Source organism: Lepus europaeus, chromosome 5 (assembly GCF_033115175.1).
Source record: "Lepus europaeus isolate LE1 chromosome 5, mLepTim1.pri, whole genome shotgun sequence".
NCBI lineage: Eukaryota > Metazoa > Chordata > Mammalia > Lagomorpha > Leporidae > Lepus > Lepus europaeus.
Window position 1 is genome coordinate 70,633,760 of NC_084831.1, and position 26,493 is coordinate 70,660,252.

General features: G+C 41.6%; 1 protein-coding gene across 3 annotated transcripts in view; it reads left to right on the forward strand.

The window, feature by feature from the left end:
- The window catches only part of MIGA1 (mitoguardin 1), a 105,174-nt gene that overhangs the window by 70,694 nt on the left and 7,987 nt on the right, over positions 1-26,493 (forward strand). For 2 of the 3 annotated variants that reach the window (XM_062191584.1, XM_062191582.1), the window contains 7 exons: positions 622-722; positions 12,423-12,541; positions 12,814-12,886; positions 14,263-14,349; positions 15,816-15,914; positions 17,825-17,959; positions 22,363-22,416. In XM_062191584.1, the coding sequence (XP_062047568.1) occupies positions 622-722; positions 12,423-12,541; positions 12,814-12,886; positions 14,263-14,349; positions 15,816-15,914; positions 17,825-17,959; positions 22,363-22,416 (668 nt within the window). The remainder of the gene's footprint in view (positions 1-621; positions 723-12,422; positions 12,542-12,813; positions 12,887-14,262; positions 14,350-15,815; positions 15,915-17,824; positions 17,960-22,362; positions 22,417-26,493) is intronic. The other variant, XM_062191583.1, reaches the window with a different exon arrangement.

The following is a 26,493-nucleotide window of genomic DNA, read 5'->3' on the forward strand; positions in this document are numbered from 1 at the left end:
GCATAGGAAGTGGAGCAGCTGGGACATGAACTGGCCCTCATATGGGATGCCCACATTGCAGGTGGCAACTTTACCCACTTTGCCACAATTCTGGCCCCGAAAGTAGGTCTTAAAGCCTGAAGAACTCACAAACGTCTTCTGGCATTGCTCAAATTGGTCAGCTTACTACGAGTGACTGTTCAGATGTTTTATAATAATTCACTGGATTTGAATGAACATTCCAGTTCTCCCAGTTTGGGCAAGACCAATCGCAAATAAATTGCTGTCTTTCAAACTGGTTTTGGCATATATGCTAATTTTACCACGTCCAGTGGGTAAGCCAACTATAGTTATTACATAAATATATGCAAAAGCCCTTTTCAGAATTACATGTGATCCTTTTTTTGATTTAAGAAAGTTATCTGCTTTATAATACTTTCTTCTCTGCATGGCAGGGTTTTAGGATCAAACAATTGATACTCTTTGAGAGTCTTGTAAGATTATATTCCATTGATTTATGTTGTTTTCCTTTTAGATCTAGTAGTCTAAATAAATACCAGGGAGAAAAAATACTTATAGAAAGTAGCATATGGCAGAGACAAGGCGTATCAGTTTCTGAACTTTTCACTTTTTGCTTTTAAGATAAAGATACAGATGTCACAATGAAGGGGAACGTGGATGACTTTGGCCTGCGCGATACCTTGAGTATAGCATCAACTGATTCGTTTGCTTCAGCAGCCGAGGTAGGACATGTATGTTCCTAATGAGGGTTTGTTTGTTTGTTTGTTTGTTTTTTCATTTGGAGAGCATGGTTTTGCCACTGGGCTGTGATTTCATTTCAGTCATCATTTATTTAGCATATAGCAGATACCAGCATACAAAGATGAATGTTATAGGAGCTCATAGACTTTTTGAGGAGGTGGATGAGTAAGCACATACTTTATTTTTTTTTTAAAAGATTTATTTATTTGAAAGAGTTAAACCAGAGGGAGGAAGAAACAGAGAGAAATCTTCCAGCCTCTGGTTCACTTCCCCAATGGCTGCAATGGCTGGGGCTGGCTGAAGCTAGGAGCCAGGAGCTTCTGGGTCTCCCACATGAGTGCAGGGATCCAAACACTTTGGCCATCTTCTGCTGCTTTCTCAGGTATATTCGTAGGGGGCTGGATCAGGAGTGGAGCAGCTGGGTCTCAAAATGGTATGCATATGAGATGACAGCATCACAAGTGGTGGCTTTACCCACTATGCTACAATGCCAGCCCCAAGCATATACTTAGGTGGGCATTTTCTTATGTGATAAATTATGAATGAGGCATTTAAATGATTAGCTTAATGAAAGGCAATATTCAGCGTATATCAAGAGTTTTTAAAATGTTCAGATTCTTCAGAGTGGGTGTTTGGCCTCATCGTTAAGGCCAGTTGCAGGACTGGCATGTGGTGCAGTGAATTAAGCTACAGCTGTGATGCTAACATCCCACATCAGAGTCCTGGCTACCCTGCTTCTGATCCAGCTTCCTACTAATGTGCCTGAGGGAAGGCAGTGGAGTATGGCCCAAATAGTTGGGCTCTTGCCATCTATGTGGTAGACCAGGATGGAGTTCCTGGTCCTGGCTCTGGCCTGGCCCAGCCCTGGCTATTAAGGCCATTTGGGGAATGAACCAGTGGATGGAACATTTCTCTCTCTCTGTCTCTTCCTGTTACATTGTCTTTCAAATAAATAAAATTAAAAAAAAAAAAAAAGCACACCAGTTAGGTTGCTCACATACTTTATCAATATTTGGGTTCAGTACCCCAGGTCTAGGTCCAGCTTCCTTATTGCACACCTGGGAAGCAATAGTCATGACTCAAGTCACTGGGTTCCAGCAGCCCACATAGGATGCCTGGACTGAGTTCCTGGCTTCCAGTTTTGGCCTCTGAGTGTGTGTATTTGCAGAATGAACCAGTGGGTTGGAAGTTCTGTTTCTATGTCTCTCAAATAAAATTTTAAAATAATAAAGGGCAGTCTTTTTAATAAGAACTAGATTTTTAATTTTTTTTTTATTTGAAAGGCAGAGAGACAGAAAGAGAGTGAGAGATCTTCTGTCTGCTATTTAAGTCTCCAAATCCCACAACAACCTGAAATGTGCCAATCTGAAGCCAGAAACCCAGAATTCAGTCCAGGTCTCCCACAGATGTCACGGACCTGAGTACTTGAGACATCACCACTGCCTCCCAAAGTATATGTTAGCAGTAAGCTGAATCAGAAGCAAAGGAGCCAAGACTCAAACCAGGCACTGTGATATAGCTGTGTTGTATCCCAAATGACAACTGCTATGCCATCCACGTGGGTGCAGGGGCCCAAGCACTTGGGCCATCCTCTACTGCTTTCCCATGCCATAGCAGAGAGCTGGATCAGAAGTGGAGCAGCCGGGACTGGAATCAGCACCCATGTGGGATGCCGGTACTGCAGGCAGAGGCTTAGCCCACAATGCCGCAGCACCAGCCCCGGGAATGTATGTTAACTGAAGAGAGTATTAAAAGTTTTAGGGGCCAGCACTGTGGCATAGTAGTTGAAGCTGCCGCTTGCAGCGGCATATGGGCGCCAGTTCGAGTCCTAGCTGCTCCCCTTCCGATCCAGCTCTCTGCTCTGGCCTGGGAAAGCAGTAGAAGATGGCCCAAGTCCTTGGGCCCCTGGACACGACTGGGAGACCCAGAAGAAGCTCCTGGCTCCTGGCTTCAGATCGGCGCAGCTCCAGCCATTGCAGCCATCTGGGGAGTGAAACAGCAGATGGAAGACCTGTCTCTCTGCATCTGTCTCTCTGTAACTCTGCCTTTCAAATAAATAAATGAATCTTAAAAAAAAAGTTTTATGTAATGAATATGGTTGTAATGTTATTAAGAAATATATGCTGTATTATACAAATGTATATGCAGAAGAGAAAAGGCTATATAAATACACTACTGTGTAAATGTTGGCCACTGAATTATAGATCTGTCAGTACTTTTTCTATTAAGATTCAAATTCTGTACCAAAAGAGACTAGTAAGAGAAATTTTTAGCTGTTTCCTATATTCCTACTGAGTTATGATCTTTTTACTGTTTACTTGTTGAATTCTTTATTTAGTAGAGCATTAAGCCTTTGACTAGGTTTTACAACTTAAAAATACATTATCTCAAAAATTTTTAAAAAAGAAATAGAAGAATAAATAAGTCTTAAATTTAAAAAAGTTTATCGTAATTTTTTTCTGCTTAAAATAACTTTTAAAATCACAGATGGGTAACTTTATATTATAATATTTGCATTTTTATGATAGATTTTAGGCATTAGAGATCTTTTAGCATGTAAATAATATTACATCTATAACTGATGTGTAAATTTGTTTTCAAGTGTGGAAATCTTTAAGTGGCCCATTGTTTTGTACTCTGAGCCTCAGTTTCAAAGTGGTGCTGATTTGTAATCTCTTTCATTTGCATATATGTATTTTAGCCATTGCTTATCATATTGCCTCTTGAATTGCTTACATTTTAAAAAGTTCTGTTGCACTATTATGTTTACAGTTAACACAGTATCTTCACTTGGTCCATTGGAAAGCTGTTTTTCTGTTCTGTTGACTATTGATATAAATGTTTTCCTTCTGATTTGTAAATGCTTATGTCATAGATGGTTTGTGTAGAGACAGATAGACCTTTACTTTGCAGTTTTTCCACTGTGAAGAACAATATACTTAATTGTTTGTTTGAAAGCTTTCTTTTTTTTCTTTCTTATATATAACTTTAAAATATATTTTGCCAAGTGTTCATTGTTCTTACTTTTTTTTTTTTTTTTCCAAAGAAACCTTCTATTTAAGGAATACAAACCATGCTTTTCATAAGTGCAACTTTAGGAATATAATGATTCTTCCCACCCCATTGTACTCACTTTGAATTTGCTGTTTAAATTACAAAGGTGTAACAAACTTTAAAAATCCTCATGGAAAATAAAATATGAAATAAATACACATCAAAAGGACTGAATAGTCAAGAAACATCATAAGGATGCTTCTAGTGTTTAAATTGCATGATCTCAGAATGTCAGTGTTTCAAAATGAATTTTTAGGTTAGAAGAAATGTTTTAAAATAATTTTTAATTGCATCTGTTATATACCAAGTACTTGAAGTTAAGTTAGGGAAAAGTAATGGGAAAATTCATTAGGAAAATAACATTAGAACCCTTTGGGAAGCTAAATAATTTTTGATCATTTGAAACTTTTATTCTGAAATACTAGAAAATTTTCTTGCCTATTTAGATTTTTTTTTAAGGATTTATTTATTTATTTGAAAGTCAGAGTTACAGAGAGAGGAGAGACAGAGAGCTCTTCCATCCACTGGTTTACTCCACAAATGACCACAATGACCCAGGCTGAGCCAGGCTGAAGGTAGGAGCCAGGAATCTTTCGGGTCTCCTATGTTGGACCATCCTCTGCTGCTTTCCCAAGCGAATTAGCAGGGAGCTGGATTGGAAGTGGAGCAGCTGGATCTCGAACTGGCGCCCTTATGGAATGGCTATTTAGATTTAAACAATTCCGGGCATAGGCTTTTTCCGAGCTAGGTCAATCATTTGTGAAAGTAATTAACAAGATTTTCCAGTATAAGCTTTGCCAAACATTGGTTTGAAACCACAGCTGAAGTCTCTTTTTTTAGTGTAATGGCTTTACTGACATTTAACTCACATGCCATAAAATTCACCCTTTTAACAAAAAGTACATTACAGCAGTTTTTAGTACATTCACAGAGATGTGCAACCAACACTAACTACTTTCAAATTCTAGAACATGAAATAAGCCTCTAGCCATTAGCAATAATTCTTTATCCTCCACACCCTCCATCCTTCGGCACTGAATAATCTACCTTCTGCCTCTATGGATTTGCCTTTATTCCGGACATTTCATGGAAATGGAATCACACAATATGTGATATTTTGTGTTTCACTTTCTTTCACTTAGCAGAATGTTTCCCTCAAGTTCTACAAAGCCTTCTCAATGTTAGAGTACTATCACATTGTACTTCTAAGCTTTCCATCTGTTAAAAAGATTGTCATGTAATAGAAATTAATATTACAGAGAGAGCAGTTTTCAGCTGTTGGCTTAGTTTTTCTTAAAATTACCACTTCGCAATGTGTTTATGTATTTTTTTTTATATTTACTTATTTATTTGGAAGTCAGAGTTACAAAGAAGGAGAGTCAGAGGAGGGGGTGGGGGGAGAGAGACAGAAAGAAAGAGAAAGAGAGAAAGATAGAGATATCTTCCATCTGCTGGTTCAGTCCCTAAGTAGCTGCAATGGCCAAGGTTGGGCCAGGCTGAAGCCAGGAGCCAGGAACTTCTTCTGGGTCTCCCACATGGGTGCAGGGGCCCAAGTAGTTGGGCCATCATCTGCTGCTTTCTCAAGCACATTAGCAGGGAGCTGGATTAAAAGTGGAGCAGCCAGAACTGGAACCAGCACCCATTTAGGGTGCCTACACTGCAGCTAGAGGCGTAAGCTTCTATACCACAGCACAACCCCAACACCAATCAATATTAAGAATCATCATCATCTGAGGAGGGAAGTCTGTGAAAGCATTAAAGTTTGACTGGAACTGGAGGACCTGCTCCCAAGATCTCACTCACATGAATATGGATTTGTGCTACCTTTTGGTGGAAGACCTAATTGTCTCACCAAATGGAGTTTTCTGTAGGACTCTCTGAGTATCTTCACAGCATGATACTTGGCTTCCCCCCACCTGCCCCGAGGGAGTGATCCAAGAGAACAAGGTAGAAGTGATGGCTGTCAGGACTTATTCTCAGAAATCACTCCTCATCATGTCCACAGTGTACTCTGAGTTGCACTGGTTGGCCCTTTTGTGTTACGGTCTGAGTAACTGGGATGAGAGAATCATTGAGATCCAGTTTGAACTGTGGCTGTTGTAGGTTCATTCCCTTTTTTATTTCTTTTCTCCTAATAAAGTAGGAATACAGAGAATACATCCTGCTTTCTTTAAATATAAGTTCTATTTGTAATTTTAGGTGGTTGACTTTAAAAGAAAATGTAAACATATGAGAATGATCTATATTAAAATAAAATATTAAATATTTTAACTATTAAAATAGTTTTTGAGACTTCAGATGTTTCATTCATGGTCTGGGATAATGAATTAAGGCTTTTGAAAATACTATATCACGTTCAGCAAAGTCAGCACAAGCCTTGGAAGATAAGGCCCAAACTTGTAGAGGGCAAGAAAAGTAATTTAGGATGTTTGAAATCTTCAGCTAACCCCTAAGCATTGCTTTCACTGGTTGCTTCATCTGTGGGAATTATCTGTTTTTATTGTAGCTATTATTATTGTTACTGTTATTGACTTAATTTCTTCCATGGTCATTTTTAACAGCCTTTGTGAAATAGGAGAGAGAACTAATAAGACAGGGTGATGCTTTCCTATAAACTAGTTTCATATTACTTTTCTATTGAAAATAGGAAAATGAATTTTTTAAATATGCCCCTTTGAGGGAAGAATAATTTAAAAATACAGGCTATTTCAAGTCTCAGCTCACACAGAAATAAAGAATCCCTTTTTCTGGTAAATTGCATGTTTCCAGATCTGGGATTAAACTGTATTGTTGACCTCTGCTTCTGAAGTAACTTGCCAGCTCTAGTTGAATGTTAACTTTTTCTGAAACTGTTGAAAAAGTTTTTCGAAATGTTGTTGAAAAATTCTTTCTATAAGATGTATTCTAAAATGAGAATTTCAACCAACATTTTAATGATTTTTTTTTACTTTGAAATTTTTAAGCTTAATGATTTAAATAAATGTTTCTGAGTTGCCATTATCCTTTAAGAACAGTTGATTATACTGTTAGTTGGTATTAAATCTTCAGCGTGATTTATTTTTCACAGCTGCAGGCCTATTTTGGGAGGCTTATTTAAATGATTACTTTAGCCAAAACAACAAATAAGCTAAGTAGACCAATCAGTCAAGATTTTACCTGGAATTTCTTATTGCTGGATTTCTTCACTTTTGATTAGTATAAATTATTTTATCTGGAGCTTAATTAGAGCCCCAGTTTCCTTCTTGGAATTTTTCCCCTGGTAGGAATTCCATTCTGAGTTATTTCATAAAAGTTGTCAGGATTATTTTTTTAACCTCAAAATACTTTGCCTTTAGGAAAACTGATGTTCCTTAAAATATGAAGGGAGATGTTACAGCAGAGAATACGTAATGCTGGAGAATGTCATATCAATACATCTTTTTGCTATGATATTGCCTATAGTCTAATAGACATATTTGCTGAAACTTCTTATTCCCTGATTCTTTGGGTAGAGAGGGTATAGTTTAGTGTTTAAGGGTATAAATTCTGGGAATGGGTTTGCAGTGTAATGGTTGAGATGCTGCTTGGGAGACCTGCATTCCAGATCAGAGTACCCAGGATTGAGTGCTGACCCCGTTCTGATTCCAGCTCCTACCAATGTGCACGCTAGGAGACAGCAGGTGATGGCTCACCCAAATCGGTCTTGTCACCCACGTGGGAGACCTAGATTGAGTTTTTGGTTTCAGCCTGGCTCAGTCCTGGCTGTTGCAGGCATTTGGGGAATGAACCAATAGATGAGAACTCTCTGCCTTTCTCTCTTTTTTCTCTCTCTCTCCTTATCTCTCTCTCTCTCTCTAAGCCCCCCACCCTCATCTCTCAAATTAAATAATTTTTCCTTTAAAATTTTTCTTTAAATTTTTTTCTTTAAAAAAAGTAAATATCCTAGAGTAATGTGCATGCATTTAAATCTTATCTTTTAGTTATGGGACTTGGTGCAGGTTCCTGCTACTCTTCATCTGTAAAATGTGGATAATTATAGTACCTAACTTACGAGTTAGTGTAAGAAATAAATGAGATAATCAAGTCAAAGCATGTAGTACAGCACCAGATGCATGTGAAGTGCCAGAACGAAGGCCTGGAGAAGTACTTAGGGAGCAGTGGAGTAAAGATGGCCAAACCTGGCCTTCACAAAAGCAAAGAGGACACTGGCAAAAGCTGTGAAAATCAACATTTCTAGAACTCTGAAAATGGACAGAAGACCTGCAACATTTCAAGGAATGTTTATTCAAGAAAAATGGCTGAATCTTCATAAAAGCCGTGAGCTTTGTGGGTGTTTAGTTTGCGCTGTCTCCATCTCCCTCTCCACATGAGTCATGAAAACCAAGTCTTTCAACTGTGGGAGCTGTGGAAGCCAGGAACTGGCAACTGCTGGAAGGAATGTAATGGCTTTGGTGTTTCGCAAAAGCCCCGCGCCTGGAGAACTTTTACTGTTTGACAACTCTCTGCAAAGCTGCAATCTCAGGACTTGTCGTTCTGTGACCTGACTCAGAGCTCACTCTGTATGCAAAGTCTTATTCCTGGTGCCATTTTGAAAAGAAATCACTGGCAGTTGTTTACCACTGCAGCTGCCTGAGGTGGCCATAGTACCTGGAGATAAAGAAGAGTTAGAGCACAGATGGGCTTTTGGCAAAGTGTTAAGGCCCGAGATGCCTACATCCCATATCAGAGTACATGGTTTGAGTGTGAGCTACTGCATGTCTGATCCAGGGGCTAATGCCTGCCGTGAGACGCAGCAGTGGATGGCTCAAGTGCTTGAGTCCCTGTCACCCACCTGGGAGACCTGGATGGAGTTCTGACATCCTTGCTCTCAGCCTGACCTGGCCCTAACTGTTGCTGGCATTTGGGGAGTGAACCAGTGGATGGAAGATCTTTGTCCCTATCTCTCTGTGACTCTCTTGCTATCTGTTTGTCTTTCAAATAAGATGAAAATAAATTTTTAAAATTTTGGAATAGGAAAACTGGGCAATGAGACCGTCAAAAGCGGCTTGGGAAAAAGACTCAATCTATTACTGGGAATCAGGCTATGCACACACCCAGGAAAGACCTTAAAAGTCCCTAATCACTCACTCCTGGCTAACCTTGATGTTCTGTGTGATGAGAAGTAAAGGTTAAGGGAGATAAAAGTAATAATAGACTAATTGGATTTTATGGGAAAAAAATAAAGCTGGGGCAGGTGTTTAGCTTAGATGTTGACGTCAATTAAGATGCCCACATCCCATGTCAGAGTACCTGAATTCAAGTCTCAGCTCTGTTCCAGAATCCAGATTTCTGCTGGTGTAGGCCATGGGAAGCTGGCTCAAGTAATTGGGTTTTTGCCATGCACGTGGAACACCTGCATTGAGTTTCCAGCTACTGGTTTCAACCTGTTGAGGGGAGCAGACAAGAAGATGAAAGAACTCGCATTCTCTCTCTGTTTCTTGAATGAATGAATGAATGTAAAAGCTTTAGTGCGTCAACTAATATCAACAAAAAGGTGTAAAAAAATAGCAGAATGGGAGAAAATATTTGTAAATTATATGTATCACAAAGGGCTTGTATTTAGAATATATGAAGAACTCTTGGGGCTGAGATTGTAGTGCACCAAGTTAAGCTACTACTTGTGTTGCTGGCATCCCATATGAGCACCTGTTCAAATCCTGGCTGCTCTGCTTCCAGTCTAGCTCCATGCTAATGCTCTTGGGAGGCAGTGGATGATGGTCCAAGTGCTTGGCCCCATCCACCCATGTGGGACACCCTGATGAAATTCCAGGCTTCTGACTTCAGTCTGGTCCAGCCCCGGCTGGGAATTTCAGGAGTGAACCAGCAAATAGAAGAGCAAGCAAGCGAGCGAGCGAGCTCTCCCTCCCTCCCTTTCTGTTGCTCTGACTTAAAGATAAATATGTTTACAAGTCTTTTTTAAAAAAAGAATACAGGGACTCACATTGTGGCAGAGTGGGTTAAGTTGCAGCTTGTGACACCAGCTTCCTTCATCAGCGCCTCCATTTGGATCCCTGCTCCTTCTTTTCCAATCCGACTTCCTGCTGTTGCATCTGGGAAAGCAGTGGAAGATGGCCAAGAGCGTGGGCTCCTGCCACCCAGATGGGAGATCAGGATGGAGTTCCTGGCTCCTGCTTTTAGTCTGGCCCAAACCTGGATATTGGGGCAATTTAGGGAGTGAATCAGCATATGAAAAATCTTTCTCTCTGTTGCTCTCCCTTCCCCTTTCTCTGTTGCTCTACCTTTCAAATAAAATAAATAAATGTCTTAATAGTAAAACTTGAAAAATTAAAGTATACAGAGAACTCTTATAACTCAATAATAAATGAACAGATAACCCACTTTGAAAAAGGGATCAAGGTTTTGAATAGATACTTCTACAATAAAAATATGTAAATGGCCAATAAGATAGTGATAAAATGCCAACACCATGGATCATTTTGGAATGCAAATCAATTCACATCCACTATGGTGGCTATAGTAAAGAAGGTGGACAATAACACTTGTTATTGAGGATGTGGAAAAATTCAATTCAAATCCTTATAGATTGCTGAGGGTAATGGAGAATGGACAGCCACTTTACAAAAACAGTTTCAGAGTTCCTCAGAAAGTAGAAAACATTGAGTTAGTGACCCTGGGTATGTACCAAGAGAACTGAAAACATACCAACACAAAACATGTATACAGATGTTCCTAGCTGCATTCTTCATGATAGCCCAAAGTGCCAACAACCCAAGCTGTGAGGAATGGATGAAAATGTGGTCTCTATCCATACAATGGGATTTGCTCAACCACTGAAAAAGACTGAAGTCCTAAAAGGGTGAATTTTATGGAATTTTCTAATATTATATCTCAATAAAACATGCTTAAAAGAAGACAAAAATATAGGACTCCACTCTATGAATGACCTGATGTTAAAAATTTAAATCACCCCAGAGGTTTTTTTGCTCAACTGGCTATATGGTGTTTACAGTTGTTTTTGGTGAACGGTCAGAGAGTAGAAATCCATTTGTAAAGTTGTTATCCTAGCCAGGAACAAGTGGCTGTTTTTCAGTTATGCAAAAATTAACCAGGGGCCAGTGCTACGGCGTAGTGGACTAAGCCTACACCTGTGACGCCGGCATCCCATGTGGGCACTGGTTCATGTCCTGGCTGCTCCTCTTCCAATCCAACTCTCTGCTATAGCCTGGGAAAGCAGAGAAGATGGCCCAAGTCCTTGGGTCCCTGCACCCACGTGGGAGACACAGAAGAAGCTCCCGGCTCCTGGCTTCAGATCAGCTCAGCTCCAGCCATTGCAGCCATTTGGGGAGTGAACCAGTGGCTGGAAGACCTTTCTGTTTCTCTCCCTCTCACTGTCTGTAACTCTACCTCTCAAATAAAGAAATAAAATCTTTAAAAAAAAAAAAAAAAGAAGTTATGGGGCAGGCATTGTGGTGCTGCAGGTTAAGCAGCCACCAGCAAATAATAAATCTAAAAATAACTGACCCAAAGCTACATAAAAGAACAAAATTTCTTAGAATAGCCAAATAGAACATTTTGATGTTTTCATAGATAATTTCATGCATTTACAATCATGAGTTGTAATATTTTTAAGTATTTCTTGGATAATAAAATCCTCCTGCTTTTTTTTTTTAATGCTTCATCCTCTGTTCTTTTTTTAAGATTTAATTTATTTGAAAAGCAGAGTTACAGAGAGAGAAGGAGAGACAGAGAGAAGGAAAGAGAGAGAGAGTGCTCTTCCATCTGCTAGTTCATTCCTCAAAGGCAGCAATGGCTAGGGCTGGGCCAAGCCAAAGCCAGAAGCCAAAAGCTTTATCCTCATCTCCCAAGTGGGGACAGGGGCCCACATACTTGAGCCATCCTCCACTGCTTTCCCAGGCACATGAGCAGGGAACTGGTTGGGAAGTGGAACAGCCAGGACATGAACTGGCACCATGCGGGATGCCAGTGTCACAGTAGCAGCTGCTTTGCGCACCACGGCATGACGCCAGCCACCTCCTCTGTTAGTCTTCCTCATGAACTATAAGATCTTGCTTTCCTGTGCACTATTGATATAAGTGGCTGGATTTAAAAGGAAGTAAGGAGCAGACGTTTAACTTAGTGTTTAAGACACCTGCTTCCCACATTGGAATACTGGGATTTGATTCCTGGCTCTGCCTCCTGACTCCAGCTCTTTGCTATTGCAGACCCTGGTAGGCAGCCAAGGTGATTGAGTTCCTGTCACCTATATGGAAAACTTGGGTTCAGTTCTTGGCTTCTAACTTCTGCAGTGCCTGGGCATTTGGTGTGTGAACCAGTAAATGGGAGCTTGCTTGCTCTCCCTCTCTCTTTCTCTCTCTCTCTCTCCACCCTACCTCTCTGCTTCTCAAATAAATAAATAAAATTTAAGAAAGAAAATGAACGTAGCTTGTTACAAAGTTGTACTTTTCAACAATTGAATTTTGAAGCAAAAGTGAATTCAAATCTTATTATTGTACAACTGTGATTGAGTGATTTTTAGGGGACATTAATCTAATTTAGTATATTTTGACATCACTGAGATCCTATTTTCTTGCTTGTGTAGCTTTTCTTCTTGTGTCAGCATAGCCTGTTCTAACCCACTGTGTCTGTAGCTTGCAGAGCACAGAGAAGGGCGGCAAACCTACAGCCTGGAGTCTCTTTGCCACTGCCCTTTTTATGAAGAAGCCATGCATTTAGTTGAAGAAGGAAAAATTTCCTCAAGAGTACTGAGGTACCATTTCAGTTTTGCTTATGTTTATGGAAAGTATGAAGGTGCTGTTGTTTTGTTTGTGTGCTGTTTATTTAAAAATGTTTATGAGAACTGGGAATAATTCTTTTTAGACCCAAGTTGAAAAACAACTTTTTAAAAACATGGTCTGTCAGTTTTGAGAAGACATATGTTTTATATTAAGGTCCTGAGGTTAAGCCTTGTTTGAATCCAGATTTGTTGTAGGCTTGCTCTTGAATGTAGTTTAACAATTGTCTCCCCTTTTTATTACATAGAACTGAAATGTTGGAGTGCCTGGGAGACAGTGATTTTCTTGCCAAACTTCACTGTATTCGACAGGCTTTTCAGGTATTTTGTCTAACATTAAGAGATTCACCCAGCTGCTCCATCTCACCCTCAAGTTAGAGAGCCCAGTGCATATCAACAGTACGGCTCTTTGGTCTTTATCATCCCTGTCTCTGATGCCAGATACCAATCCTACCAAGTTTGTTTCTCTTTTCTGCTACTCCCCTTCATCTATTTCTACTTGTCACCGTCCTCTCCCACATTCACCACACTTTGTCAAAATAAGATTTTTTAATACAGTTTTTTTTAAGATTTGTTTATTTTATTTGAAAGGCAAATTTACAGAAAGAGAGAGAGAGAGAGGGAGACAGAGGCAGAGAAAGCAGTCTTCCATCCACAGGTTTATTCCTTAAGTGGCCACAATGGCCAGAGCTGGGCCAGGCCAAAGCCAGGAGCCAAGATCTTCATCGGGTCTTGCATGTGGGTACAAGGGCCCGAGCACTTGAACCATTTTCCACTGCTTTCCCAGGTGCATTAGCTGGTAGCTGGATTGGAAGTGGAGCAGCTGAGAATTGAACAGCACCTATATGGGATACTGGCAATGCAGGCTTTACCTGCTATGCCACAGGGCTGGCCCTAAAATAGGATATTTTTTAAAAATTATCTATTTATTTAAAAGGCAGAGCAACAGAGAGAGGGACACACACACATACACACAGAAAGTCTTCCATCTGCTGGTTCACTCCCCAGATGGCTGCAGCAGCTGGGGCTGGACCAGGATGAAACCAGGAGCCAGGAACTCCATTCTGGGCTCCCATGTTGGTAGCAAGGGCCCAAGAACTTGGGCTATCTTCCACTGCTTTCCCAGGTGCATTAGCAAGGAGCTGGCTTAAAAGTAGAGCAGCTGGGACTAGAACCAGCACTTACATGGGATGCCAGTACTGCAGGAGGCCAGTTAACCCACTGTGCCACAATGCTGGCCCCCAAAATAGGATATTTGATGGTTGCAGGTGTATAAAAATGGCTGCCTAAAATAAAAACCTGCTTTTCTATTATCAACAGTGTATATTCTAGGTTCTTTTTAAAAGTTTGAGTCAATTCTAAAATCATTGATTTCTTTAAATAAGGTCATTTAATAACAACATATCTTTGTTTTCTTATGTCTTGGGGCTATATAAAACTTATTTTAGATTTTCTAATAAGGTACTGAACAGAATTTAAATTCAAATTTATCTACCTTTAATTTTTTTGTTTGTTTGTTTCAAGAGCTCTTTTAATGAATCTGGACTTTCTCTGTGTCTGCGTTTTGACACAGCATCATGTGTCATCCATTAACTATATTAGGATTGTTATTGCATAGATGTGCTGTGAAGTTGGATGTCCATTCAAATTCATTATATGTTTCTTTTTTCTTTGTTTGGGGATGGATGATTTTTCAGGTAATTCTTTCAGAAACAGCCAACAGGATATTCCTTGCTGAGAGTGGAAGGAAGATTTTATCTGCTTTAATTGTAAAAGCACGAAAGGTAAACTTGTTTTGCTGGCAAGTTTTTAATTGTCTTTTTGGTTGAAATGAAGAAGTACATTAAATTTTAATAGGAGAAAAAGCTTTTCTAGATAATTGTAAAGGTTCACTTACTAAAGATAAATAACTTAAAGAACGTTGATTTCTTCTTGGCTTGATTTATTTTTTGTGTATAAAGTCTGTACCATTTTTTACCAAGTTGTTTGTCATCAGGTTAGTCCTGATTTGCCATAAAATTTGTGAATGTTATGGTGAGAATCATCTACTATAATTATCCCACTGTTATTACCACTAATACCTCATCTTTTACCTCCCCTCATCGTGTTCAGGAAGAGAGTCACAGGAAATAGCATTGGTTGCAAAAGTCTGGAATACACATCCAGCTGCCTCTTACTCATTTATGGTCATGGGACTGAATAAGGCAGAAGCAGTGACAAGAATTCCATTGAGACTGTGAGGAATGGCTTGACTTTCTGTGAGGTTTGCCCAGGTGATGAGAGGAGAATCAGATGGGCCTTTCCTGAGCCATTTACACACCTGGTTTTCAGATCCAATCTCTGAACCCCAACTCCCTCATTTAATCAATAGGATTATATATTACTGTATTTCAGAAGGTTGTTATAATGATTAAATAAATGATACATGGGAAAGCAACTTTAAAGATAAAGTACTAAGGAAACATAAAGTAGTATTAATTATTTTGAAATTCCCATGTAAATCTTATATGACTCTCTTGACATTTTCCTGGCAGGTGAACCCAGGGATCTGAACTAGAGTTCCTCTGAAAGGAGCAGTTCTGCACCAAAAGCATCACATAGTGTCCCCTGTAATTAGATTTTCATCTTAAGAACTGACTTCAAGAGGCAGACTTATTTGGGTCGTAAAAAGTTTACGGTGACCCTTGACTAAGAATCTTAGTCTTGACTTCTGCAAATTAGAACCAAATAGAAAATCAAATTCATTTGGCATAGCTTGAAACTATATTCTAATTCAATTAATTAATCTAATTGAATTAAGATCTGACAAATGTGACTTGAAGAGTAACTTGCTTACTTTGTATGCCAGAGCCTTGTTGTTGAGTTCAGTATTAAAATGTGTTTTCTTCTGGCCGGTGCCATGGCTCAACAGGCTAATCCTCCGCCTAGCGGCGCCGGCACACCAGATTCTAGTCCCAGTCGGGACACTGGATCCTGTCCCAGTTGCCCCTCTTCCAGGCCAACTCTCTGCTATGGCCCGGGAAGGCAGTGGAGGATGGCCCAAGTGCTTGGGCCCTGCACCCCATGGGAGACCAGGAGAAGCACCTGGCTCCTGCCTTCGGATCAGTACGGTGTGCCAGCCATTGGAGGGTGAACCAACGGCAAAAAGGAAGACCTTTCTCTCTGTCTCTCTCTCTCACTGTCCACTCTGCCTGTCAAAAATAAATAAATAAATTAATTAATTAATTAAAAAATGTGTTTTCTTCCATAGAATCCAAAGAAGTTTGAAGATGTGTTTGATGAAATGATCTATTTTTTGGAACAGACTGATCACTGGGATAGTACTGAAATGGAACTTGCTGCTAGAGGGGTAAGTCCAGATTTTTCATAGTGTTTATTCCTCTTAGTTATTTGCCCATAATTTTTACAATTTTTACCATTTTCTTATCCTTGTTAAGCGACAGCCAAAGCAGTTATATGGGAGTGGGACAACAACATTATCTGACAGTGTCATAAACAATAGCAGTTGTATTCTATACATTGGGGCAGCAGTTGTTGACAGTTTTTTTTTTTTTTTTAAAACCCTTCCCTTCTTGTGTTCACTCCTTTCTTCTTCCTTCCATCCAAAAGTCAATTGGCAGGTTCTATCAGGGCAGTAAGGTCTACCTATGCAAGGACACCATCACATAGGCTACCCTGTTGGGGGTTGGAGAATTGACTACATACACTGCATTTAACAAATAAATATACCCATGAAAATCACAGCCAGATTTTCACTGTCAGGAGAAGGAAGATATAACAAGTTAGGATTCAAATTGGAGCTGTCAGTGTAAATTTACGGTTCATAAAATATATAGTTACACAAATAAATACACATGGAACAGTTTATGCACATGTAAATACACGTATGCTTCTGAGCTCTGTTCACTGAGAGGGTCTGGAAGCAGCATCACCCCCTAAAAAGTATTTAAAGCACACAGAATATGACTTCTAACTGCTGCTCTCCCCTAAAAGCAACAAGGACTCCTTGGGAAAATGGCCGATTTCAGCCTTGGGTGGGACAAGTAATTAGTGAGGCCTGGAGCATCTTGTAATGGAAGCTTAAAAATCTATTTAGAAGGAGCTCAGAGCTGTTCTGAGGAGAGAAGACAAATACGTGGAGGCATAATCTCTCTCCAGTGTCGCTGCATGGAATCAGCATCTGTTCAGATCTGAAGGCCCAAAACCTTGGACTCATCCTTCTCCCCTCCCTGTCCTCACCTGCTTTACCATATTCATCTCCAAGTTTTTCAACTTCAACTGCTAAATCTCTTTCAATGACTTCAACTTTTCTCTTGCTGCCACCTCCATCTGGGCCTAATTATCTGTGGTCTTTCCCCTGTTGACCCCCTCCCCTCCTTGCCTTCCCTCTGCTCTGCTCTTCTGCTTTCCACACTGCTGTGAACAGGATCCTTAAAAGGTTTGAATCTGATTGCCCATGCCCCTTCTGCCTTCACCAGCCTCAACTCCATCCCAAAACAGTGGGAGAAGAAAATCGAAAACCCTTGACCTAGGCCATACGCCGTTCTTGTCCCAGCCAGGTGCTCCTGTGGTTTCTGCTGTAGAGAACTACAGTGTGCTTCCCGTGGTTTCTTTCAAATCTGTGCCACTGTATTCCTTCTTACATTGAAGTCTCTGACACTTACTTCCTTGACCTGGGATGCCTTTTCTTCCCTGACAGAAGCATCCTCTGACATCTGGCTTAAAAAATTAGAATCTTCAACTTAGGCTGTCAAAGCACCATGTACTTTTTCCTTTATTATCCTTATCCCAGTTTCTAATTGGATATTCGTGGGAATATTGTGTTGCTGTCTGTTTCCCTCACTAGATTCTAGGCATCTCGTTTGCTTAACTGTAAAAGTCTGAGCATTTGGTATAGCACATGGTACAATGCAATGTGCATGAATGAATGAAAGAGCAAGAGGCTGATGTTCTGATGGGAAAGATAGCTGGGTCTACCAGTAACTAACAAAGCTGACTGACTGAGCAGTATGGGTGCTAGGAGAGAAGCTTGAACAGAGCACTCCTAGATTAGAGATGAGAGAGGATTAATAGGGAGCTGCCATGTAAATTGTAATTTCAGGTCATTTTCATATTTTTCTCTTCCTTTTTTTTTTTTTTTTTTTTTTTTTTTTTGGTTAGAGAGGTGATCTATTGAACTCAGAAAACCCTGCCTTAACTCAAATTTTCTTTCAGCTCTTTGTAATAATAGTTTCTGTCTTAATTCACAATTTAATGCAGGTGAAAAATCTAAATTTTTATGATGTTGTTCTGGATTTTATATTAATGGATTCCTTTGAGGATTTAGAAAACCCACCCACATCCATACAGAATGTAGTGAATAATCGCTGGCTAAACTCTTCCTTCAAAGAAACGGTAAGTGGCTATTTACCTTTCTCAGCCATTTAAATTTGATGAAAAATGGTCAGAACTAGAAAAATTAGTAAGATTTACATTTATGGGGTAGGCGTTTGGCCTAGTAGTTAAGACACAGCTGGTGAAACCTGTTATCTCATTTTGGAGTGCTTCTGATTCCAGCTTCCTGCTAATGCACACCTTGGAAGGCAGCAGATAACGGCTCAAATGGTTGAGGCTCTGCCACTGCCTGGATTGAATTCCCAGCTTCCTGCTTCAGCCTAGCTCAGCCCTGGCTGTGGTGGGCATATAAGGAGTAAACCAGTGGGTGGGAGTGCACTCTCTCCCCTCCGCCCCTCAGACTTCAGCTAAATCAATTTTTATATATATTGTGCCTGTGGGATAGCAGGTGTGGAAATAGCTCACCGTTGGACGTCAGGAGCAGATATGTGTCCTGCATAACACTTTCAGCTGAGTCTCCTTTTGGCTCTTCCACAAACCAGTCCCAGCTGTGACCTGGAACGCCTGATGTCTCTTCATGTCTCTAAAGAAATTCTGTTCAAAAAGTTGTCTGTAACTGAAATGGCTGAATTCCTGAACAGAAATGTAGTAATTATAGTAAGAATTAAAAAGTGACTATATGTATTTTTAAGCTTTTACCAGCATTTATTTTCATTTTATTTGATAGAGAAAGTGAGACCCAGGGATAGCTAAAGATCTGCCATCTGCTGTTTGACTCATCAATGCCCACCACACCAAGACTGGCCAAGCCAAAGCCAGGAGTCCAAAACAATATGGTCTCTCCTGTGGGAGTGCTTGCCTCCTGCTGTGCACATTAGCCTGAAGCTGAATGAGAAGCAGAAGAGGCAGTACTCAAACTAGGCACTCTGGTCTGGGCTGTGGGCATCTCAAGCAGCATCTTAACCTCTGCACCAATTGCCTACTCCAGTTATATCTGTATCTGTATATCTGTAATTTACTTATTTATTTTTTTAAAGATTTATTTATTTATTTGAAAGGCAGAGTTACAGGGGGTAGGGGGAGACAGAGAGAGATCAATCTTCCATCTATTGGTTCACTCCCCAGATGGCCACAATGGCTCTAGCTGGGCCAATCCAAAGCCAAGAGCCAGGAGCCAGGAGCTTTTTCTGAGTCTTCCACGTGGCTGCAGAGGCCCAAGCAAATGGGCCATCTTCTGCTGCTTTCCCTGGCACATTAGCAGGGATCTGGATCAGAAGTGGAGCATCTGAGACTCGAACCAGCACCCATATGGGATTTTGGCACCGCAGGCAGTGGCTTTACCCACTATGCCACAGATCCAGCCCCAACAATACGTATCTTTTTTTTTAAAAAAAAAAAATTATTTTATTTATTTGAAAGAAAGAGGTAGAGACAGAGATCTTCCATCTGCTGGTTCACTCCCCAAATGGCCACAACTGCCGGAGCTGAAGTGATCAGAATCTTCTTCCAGGGGCCAGCACCATGGCTTAACAGGCTAATCCTCCACCTTGCGGCGCCGGCACACCGGGTTCTAGTCCCGGCCAGGGTGCCGGATTCTATCCCGGTTGCCCCTCTTCCAGGCCAGCTCTCTGCTATGGCCCGGGAAGGCAGTGGAGGATGGCCCAAGTGCTTGGGCCCTGCACCCACATGGGAGACCAGGAGAAGCACCTGGCTCCTGGCTTCGGATCAGCGAGATGTGCTGGCCGCAGCGGCCATTGGAGGGTGAACCAACGGCAAAAAGGAAGACCTTTCTCTCTGTCTCTCTCTCACTATCCACTCTGCCTGTCAAAAAAAAAAAAAAAAGAAGAAGCTTCTTCCAGGTATCCCACATGGGTGCAGAGGCCCAAGAACTTGAGCCATTTTTCGTTGCTTTCTCAGGCACATTAGCAGGGAGCTGGATTGGAAGTAGAGCAGCTGGGATTTGAACCAGCGCCCATATGGAATGCCAGTGCTGCAGACTGGGGCTTCAACCTGCTGAGCCATAGCACCAGCCCCCTAACAATGTATATTTTTTTAAATTTATTTTTATTTTTTGACAGGCAGAGTGGACAGTGAGAGAGAGACAGAGAGAAAGGTCTTCCTTTTGCCGTTGGTTCACCTTCCAATGGCCGCTGCGGCCAGCACATCGTGCTGATCCATAGCCAGGAGCCAGGTACTTCTCCTGGTCTCCCATGGGGTGCAGGGCCCAAGCACTTGGGCCATCTGGCGTGCTGCGGCCAGCGCACCGTGCTGATCCGAAGCCAGGAGCCAGGTGCTTCTCCTGGTCTCCCATGGGGTGCAGGGCCCAAGCACTTGGGCCATCCTCCACTGCACTCCCGGGCCATAGCAGAGAGCTGGCCTGGAAGAGGGGCAACTGGGACTAGAACCCGGTGTGCCGGTGCCGCAAGGCGGAGGATTAGCCTATTGAGCCACTGTGGCGGCTACAATGTATATTTTTAAGGGCAAGTTGGGTGGTGTTGTGGTGCAGAGGGTTAAGCTACTGCCTGGGACGTCTGCATATCATACTGGCATGCCAGATTGAGTCCTGGCCATTCTGTTTCTGAGCCAGATTCCTGCTGATGTATCCTGGGAGGCAGCAGATGATGGCTCAAGTACTTGGGCTCCTGCCACCCATGTGGGAGATCTGGATAGAACTCCTGGCTCCTGGCTTCAGATTGGCCCAGTCCAGGCTGTTGCAGGCATCTGGGGAGAGAACCAGTGGATAAAAGAGGTCTTGTTCTCTTCTCTCCATCTCATTTCTCCACCTGTCAAGTAGATGGAAACAATTAAATATACATAAAAAAAGAGAGAACTACAGAAATTCATATCCTCAAATACTATCAGAAATTAAGCTGCAAAAATAAAACAAGTATAATCTTATTCTTAACTTTTAGTGTTTTCAGTTTCTGTTTTCATTTACATCTCTGTTGACATTGGTTTTTGTTGGTTTTTTTATTTTTTTTATTTTTATTTTTATTTTTTTTTTAATTTTTGACAGGCAGAGTGGACAGTGAGAGAGAGAGACAGAGAGAAAGGTCTTCCTTTTGCCGTTGGTTCACCCTCCAATGGCCGCCGTGGTAGCGCGCTGCGGCCGGCGCACCGCGCTGTTCCGATGGCAGGAGCCAGGTGCTTCTCCTGGTCTCCCATGGGGTGCAGGGCCCAAGCACTTGGGCCATCCTCCACTGCACTCCCGGGCCATAGCAGAGAGCTGGCCTGGAAGAGGGGCAACCGGGACAGGATCGGTGCCCCGACCGGGACTAGAACCCGGTGTGCCGGCGCCGCAAGGCGGAGGATTAGCCTAGTGAGCCGCGGCGCCGGCCAGTTTTTGTTGGTTTTTAAGTATGAACCTAGAAGTTAGGTGGAGTGGCTATCATATTTCATGATGAAGTTGAATGTCTTTAAAAAATTCCAATTGCCAATTTCACAATTATTTTGGAACTTACTGATATTAAATTTTAAAGAATTTTAAATACAGTTTTATCTGAAAGCATATTTTAACCATAAAAAAAATACATGTTCTTCATTTCTGTAACAGATGTAGGTTACATGACCCTCATTAGACTTGGGAAATGCCAGAATAGAATCAGGTTTCTTTAGGATCTGCTGGAGAAATTTTGCTTTTGTCCTGTCATGGCTGTACTTCTAAGTTCTTTAATTGAGTACAGCAGTTCTACTCACAAATATTTGGCAATTCTTAGAGGAAAAATATTACTTTGTCTACATGATTAACATGGAACCTTTATTTGTATATATGGATCTATATATACATATTTCTAATTTTTGCTTACATATATAGAATTTAAGAGGTACAGTATTGAGGATTGTACTTGCCAAGTTTCTTGGTACCAGAGTTCAGCCTTTCTGTCTTAGTTTCTTCATATTTAATTTTAAAATTTATAGAAGTGAAATACCTTTTCATTAATATTTACAAACAATGTAAGGAACCTGGATTGGTTCTTTTTTTTTTTTTTTTGACAGGCAGAGTGGACAGTGAGAGAGAGACAGAGAGAAAGGTCTTCCTTTTGCCGTTGGTTCACCCTCCAATGGCCGCCGCGGTAGCGCGCTGCGGCCGGCGCACCGCGCTGTTCCGATGGCAGGAGCCAGGTGCTTATCCTGGTCTCCCCTGGGGTGCAGAGCCCAAACACTTGGGCCATCCTCCACTGCACTCCCTGGCCACAGCAGAGAGCTGGCCTGGAAGAGGGGCAACCGGGACAGGATCGGTGCCCCGACCGGGACTAGAACCCGGTGTGCCGGCGCCGCAAGGCGGAGGATTAGCCTGTTGAGCCACGGCGCCGGCCATGGATTGGTTCTTTTTAGTAGTTAATATTCTAAATTTTTTAGACCCATAAGCTTTGAATTTCTAATAAAAATCATTTTTTTTCTATATGGAAATGTGTATGTAACTGTAAAATTAAATCTTGCTTTTCTCTTCTACTTCTGTTTAGGCTGTGACTTCAAGTTGTTGGTCAGTGCTAAAGCAGAAAAGGCAACAAATGAAGGTAAATTTCATTATGCCTAGGGCTCCTGTTGCTATAACAAATACCTGAAATTGGGTAATTTTAAAGGAAAGTGGTTTATTCAGCTCATGGTCTGCGGGCGAGAGGCCCAAGATCAGGTGGCCACGTCTGGAGAGGGCCTAAGCTGCTTCAGTTTATGGTGGAGAGCAGAAGGGCCAGTGGACCCATGAGAAGGAGCCAAAACACAGGGGGCAGCCTGGCTCTGAGCAGTGTGCTCTCACAGTGACTGATCCACCCCCGGAGAGCAGGAACTCAAGGGGAAAAAGCATTTGTCTGTCATGAGTGCTCTGTCCTCATTACCCAGACTCCTTCCATGAGGTCCCACCTCTCAACACTGCTACTTTGGAGAGAAGCTATAACTGAGTTTTGGTGGGGGTTTCCCATATTCAAACCATAGCAGCTTCTTTGTGAATAATGAAACATCTGTGTCAATTCATTTGGCTGTTAATAAAGGGACTGTCCCTCAAGCTAGATGAATGACTTCGTGGTACTGGGTTGGTTTCTTTTTTGAATGTCTTCTCTCTCTTCGTTAATATTCTGTATAGCTGACTATAGCAGATATTGAGGCATGCATGGAATTTCAAGGAAGTAGGAGAGGGTTTAGAAGTAAAAACAGCTTCAACAGACTTGTTTTTTGTTTACTTAATGATATTACTGTTTTTAAAAATCATTTAATATTGTGGCTGACATTTCATGTAATCCAGTTGAGAAATAATCATTTGATTCTAATGTCTACTTTATTCAGTTCAGAGCGAACAAACTCTATAAATTTTGTATCCTGCTGCCATGTCCCATACCTTCTAGCCCATCTCACCCACCAGGCTTTGCTCTCACCATATTCTGCTGGTGGCAGAGGGCACAGATTGTGGGAATGAGACTGATTGGCTTCAGTTGCAATTTATTGGCCCTGTGAGCTTGAGCAAGTTGTTTAACCTGTTTCCCAGCTTCCTCATCTCTAAACACGAAGATAGTAATAGCAGTTACCTCATAGGGTTTTTTGAAAGATTGACCATAATGTGCTTAGAACTGCTTGGCCTAGTGCCTTATGTCAGTGTTGCCTATTACTCTATTATTTTCCCAAGGACTATTTTTTAATATCCATATTTCTCAATCTTATAGATATATCTTTGAGACAGTATTGCCAAGCCCACTGCTTCCAAAAAATGATCTTCACAGCATCATCAAAAGTTGCTGTTAGAAAGAATTCCAGAGACTCTGTACTTGAATAATTCCAGAGACCTTATGTTTCAGTGATGATTATAAACTCTACATATGAGAACCTTTGGTTTAAGACTAGGAAACAGAGGCCGACCCTGTGGCTCACTTGGTTAATCCTCTGCCTGCGTCACCGGCATCCTATATGGGTGCCAGGTTCTAGTCCTGGTTGCTCCTCTTCCAGTCCAGCTCTCTGCTGTGGCCCTGGAGGGCAGTGGAGGATGGCCCAAGTGCTTGGGCCCCTGCACCCGCATGGGAGACCAGGAGGAAGCACCTGGCTCCTGGCTTTGGATTGGCACAGCTCTGGTCATGGTGGCCATTTAGGGAGTGAACCAATGGAAGGTAGACATTTCTCTCTGTCTCTCTCTCTCACTAACTCTATCTGTCAAATAAAAAAAAAAATACTAAGAAACAGACTTGTAACAGGACTTGGGGAGCCTGTGTTATGGTACAGTGGATTAAACTGCCGCTTGAGACACTGGCATGCCATATCAGAGTGCTGGTTCGCTTTCTGGCTGCTCTGATTCTGGTCCAGTTCCCCTCTAATGCACCTGGCAGGCAGCAGGTAATGACCCAAGTACTTGGGTCACTGTCACCCATGTGGAAAACTCAGATGGAGATCCTGGTTCCTGGATTCAGCCTAGCCCAGCCCTAGCTGTTGCAGGCATTTGGAGAATGAACTAAGATCTGTGTGTGTGTGTGTGTGTATACACATCACTCTGCCTATCTATAAGTATCTGTACACACACACACACATATATATACTCTGCCTATATATATAATCTGCATATATATACACACACACACACACACACACACATATATATATATAGAGAGAGAGAGAGAGAAGATTTTTTAAAGGGGCTTTTTTTTTTAAAGATTTATTTATTTATTTGAAAGGCAGAGTTAAAAGTAGAGGCAGAGAGAGAAAGAAGTCTTCCATCCAATGGTTCACTCCCCAGATGGCTGCAACGGTCAGAGCTGTGCTGATCTGAAGCCAGGAGCCAGCCAGGAGCTTCTTCCAGTTCTCCCACATGGGTGCAGGGGCCCAAGGAATTGGGCCAACTTCTGTTGCTTTCCCAGGCCAAAGAAGAGAGCTGGAAAGGAAATGGAGCAGCCGGGATTCGGCACCCAATGGGATGCCGGTACTGCAGGCAGCCACTTTACCTGCTATGCCATAATGCCGGCCCCAATTTGGTTTTGAATATCAAACTAGATGGCATGATCATGGCAAGTTAGTGACTGTCAGCTGACCTGTTTTTCTGCTATATGGGTGAAATGAGACACTATGAACAAGCCTAATTTAAAATAAATTAACAGTAAACATAAAAAAGAGCTGTATGAGTGACAATTCCCATAATCAGAATAATAATACTAATATGTCTAGTTCTTACTTCTTAGAACAAATGTTATGCTTCAATCTAATCTTCCTTGTGTATGCACAGGCACCTCTACGTGTCACCTCTTAGGGAACAATTTTCTATACCTGTAAACCAAATCCCTCTGTACATAAATAAGTCCTACTCACTGTTGAGCTCAGCTCACACTATTCCTTGTTGAAGGATGTTGCTCTAGCCCACACTAACTCCTCACTTCTCCAAACTCCTGAAACACTTAAGAGGCTATAAGGAATTTAGAGCTTTAACATATGTAGAACATCTCTTGGACTAAAATAACTTCAGAACATGGCTGACCATTTTCTGGCCTTCACCAACTAGCTAAGTGTGATTTAGGACAGGGTACTTAGCCACTCGAGTACTGCTTGTAAAAATGATGTTGACATGACCTACTTTTGCAGAAATTTTTTAGTAAATTAAATAGAACTGAAAACATTGTCTGGAATATAATGGATACTCATTAAATGATAATTGCTGCTATCTTATGATTTTTAAGTTAAGGTTTAGAAAACTATCTTGGAGACTGTGAAACAGAAAATAACCCTTCCAAGAAACAGATCCTTAAGACCTGGTTATCTTCGGTTCATTCTGTATGACAGATCCCACAGGATATTATTTAACAAGGGAAATTCAGAAAGTTATTAATAAACTTGCAGTGTTTACAACTACATGTACTAATGTTTTACAAGAAAAGGTAAATATTCAAGTAATATCAGGTTCCTTAACTAATTGATTATAAAATCATATAACTATATGATTATAAAAGAATAGCATTTCATCATTTTAAATTCATTTTACTCTTTTTCAATTAAACAATGAAAAAATTGGATATGGTCGGCGCCTTGGCTCAACAGGCTAATCCTCCGCCTAGCGGCGCCGGCACACCGGGTTCTAGTCCCGGTCAGGGCACCGGATTCTGTCCCGGTTGCCCCTCTTCCAGGCCAGCTCTCTGCTATCGCCCGGGAGTACAGTGGAGGATGGCCCAAGTCCTTGGGCCCTGCACCCCATGGGAGACCAGGAGAAGCACCTGGCTCCTGTCTTGGGATCAGCGCGGTGCACTGGCCGCAGCACGCTGGCCGCGGCGGCCATTGGAGGGTGAACCAACAGCAAAGGAAGACCTTTCTCTCTGTCTCTCTCTCACTGTCCACTCTGCCTGTCCAAAAAAAAAAAAAAAAAAGAATAGGATTTTTTAAAGATTTATTTATTTATTTTAAAATCAGAGATACACACAGAGAGAAGGAGAGGCAGAGAGAGAGATTTTCCATCCACTGGTTCACTCCACAGTTTGCTGCAAGGGCTGGAGATGAGCTGATCTGAAACCAGGAGCCAGGAGCTTCCTCCATGTCTTCTCACATGGGTGCAAGGGCTCAAAGACTTGGGCCATCTTCCACTACTTTCCCAGGCCATAGCGGAGAGCAGGGTCGGAAGTGAAGCAGCCAGGACTCAA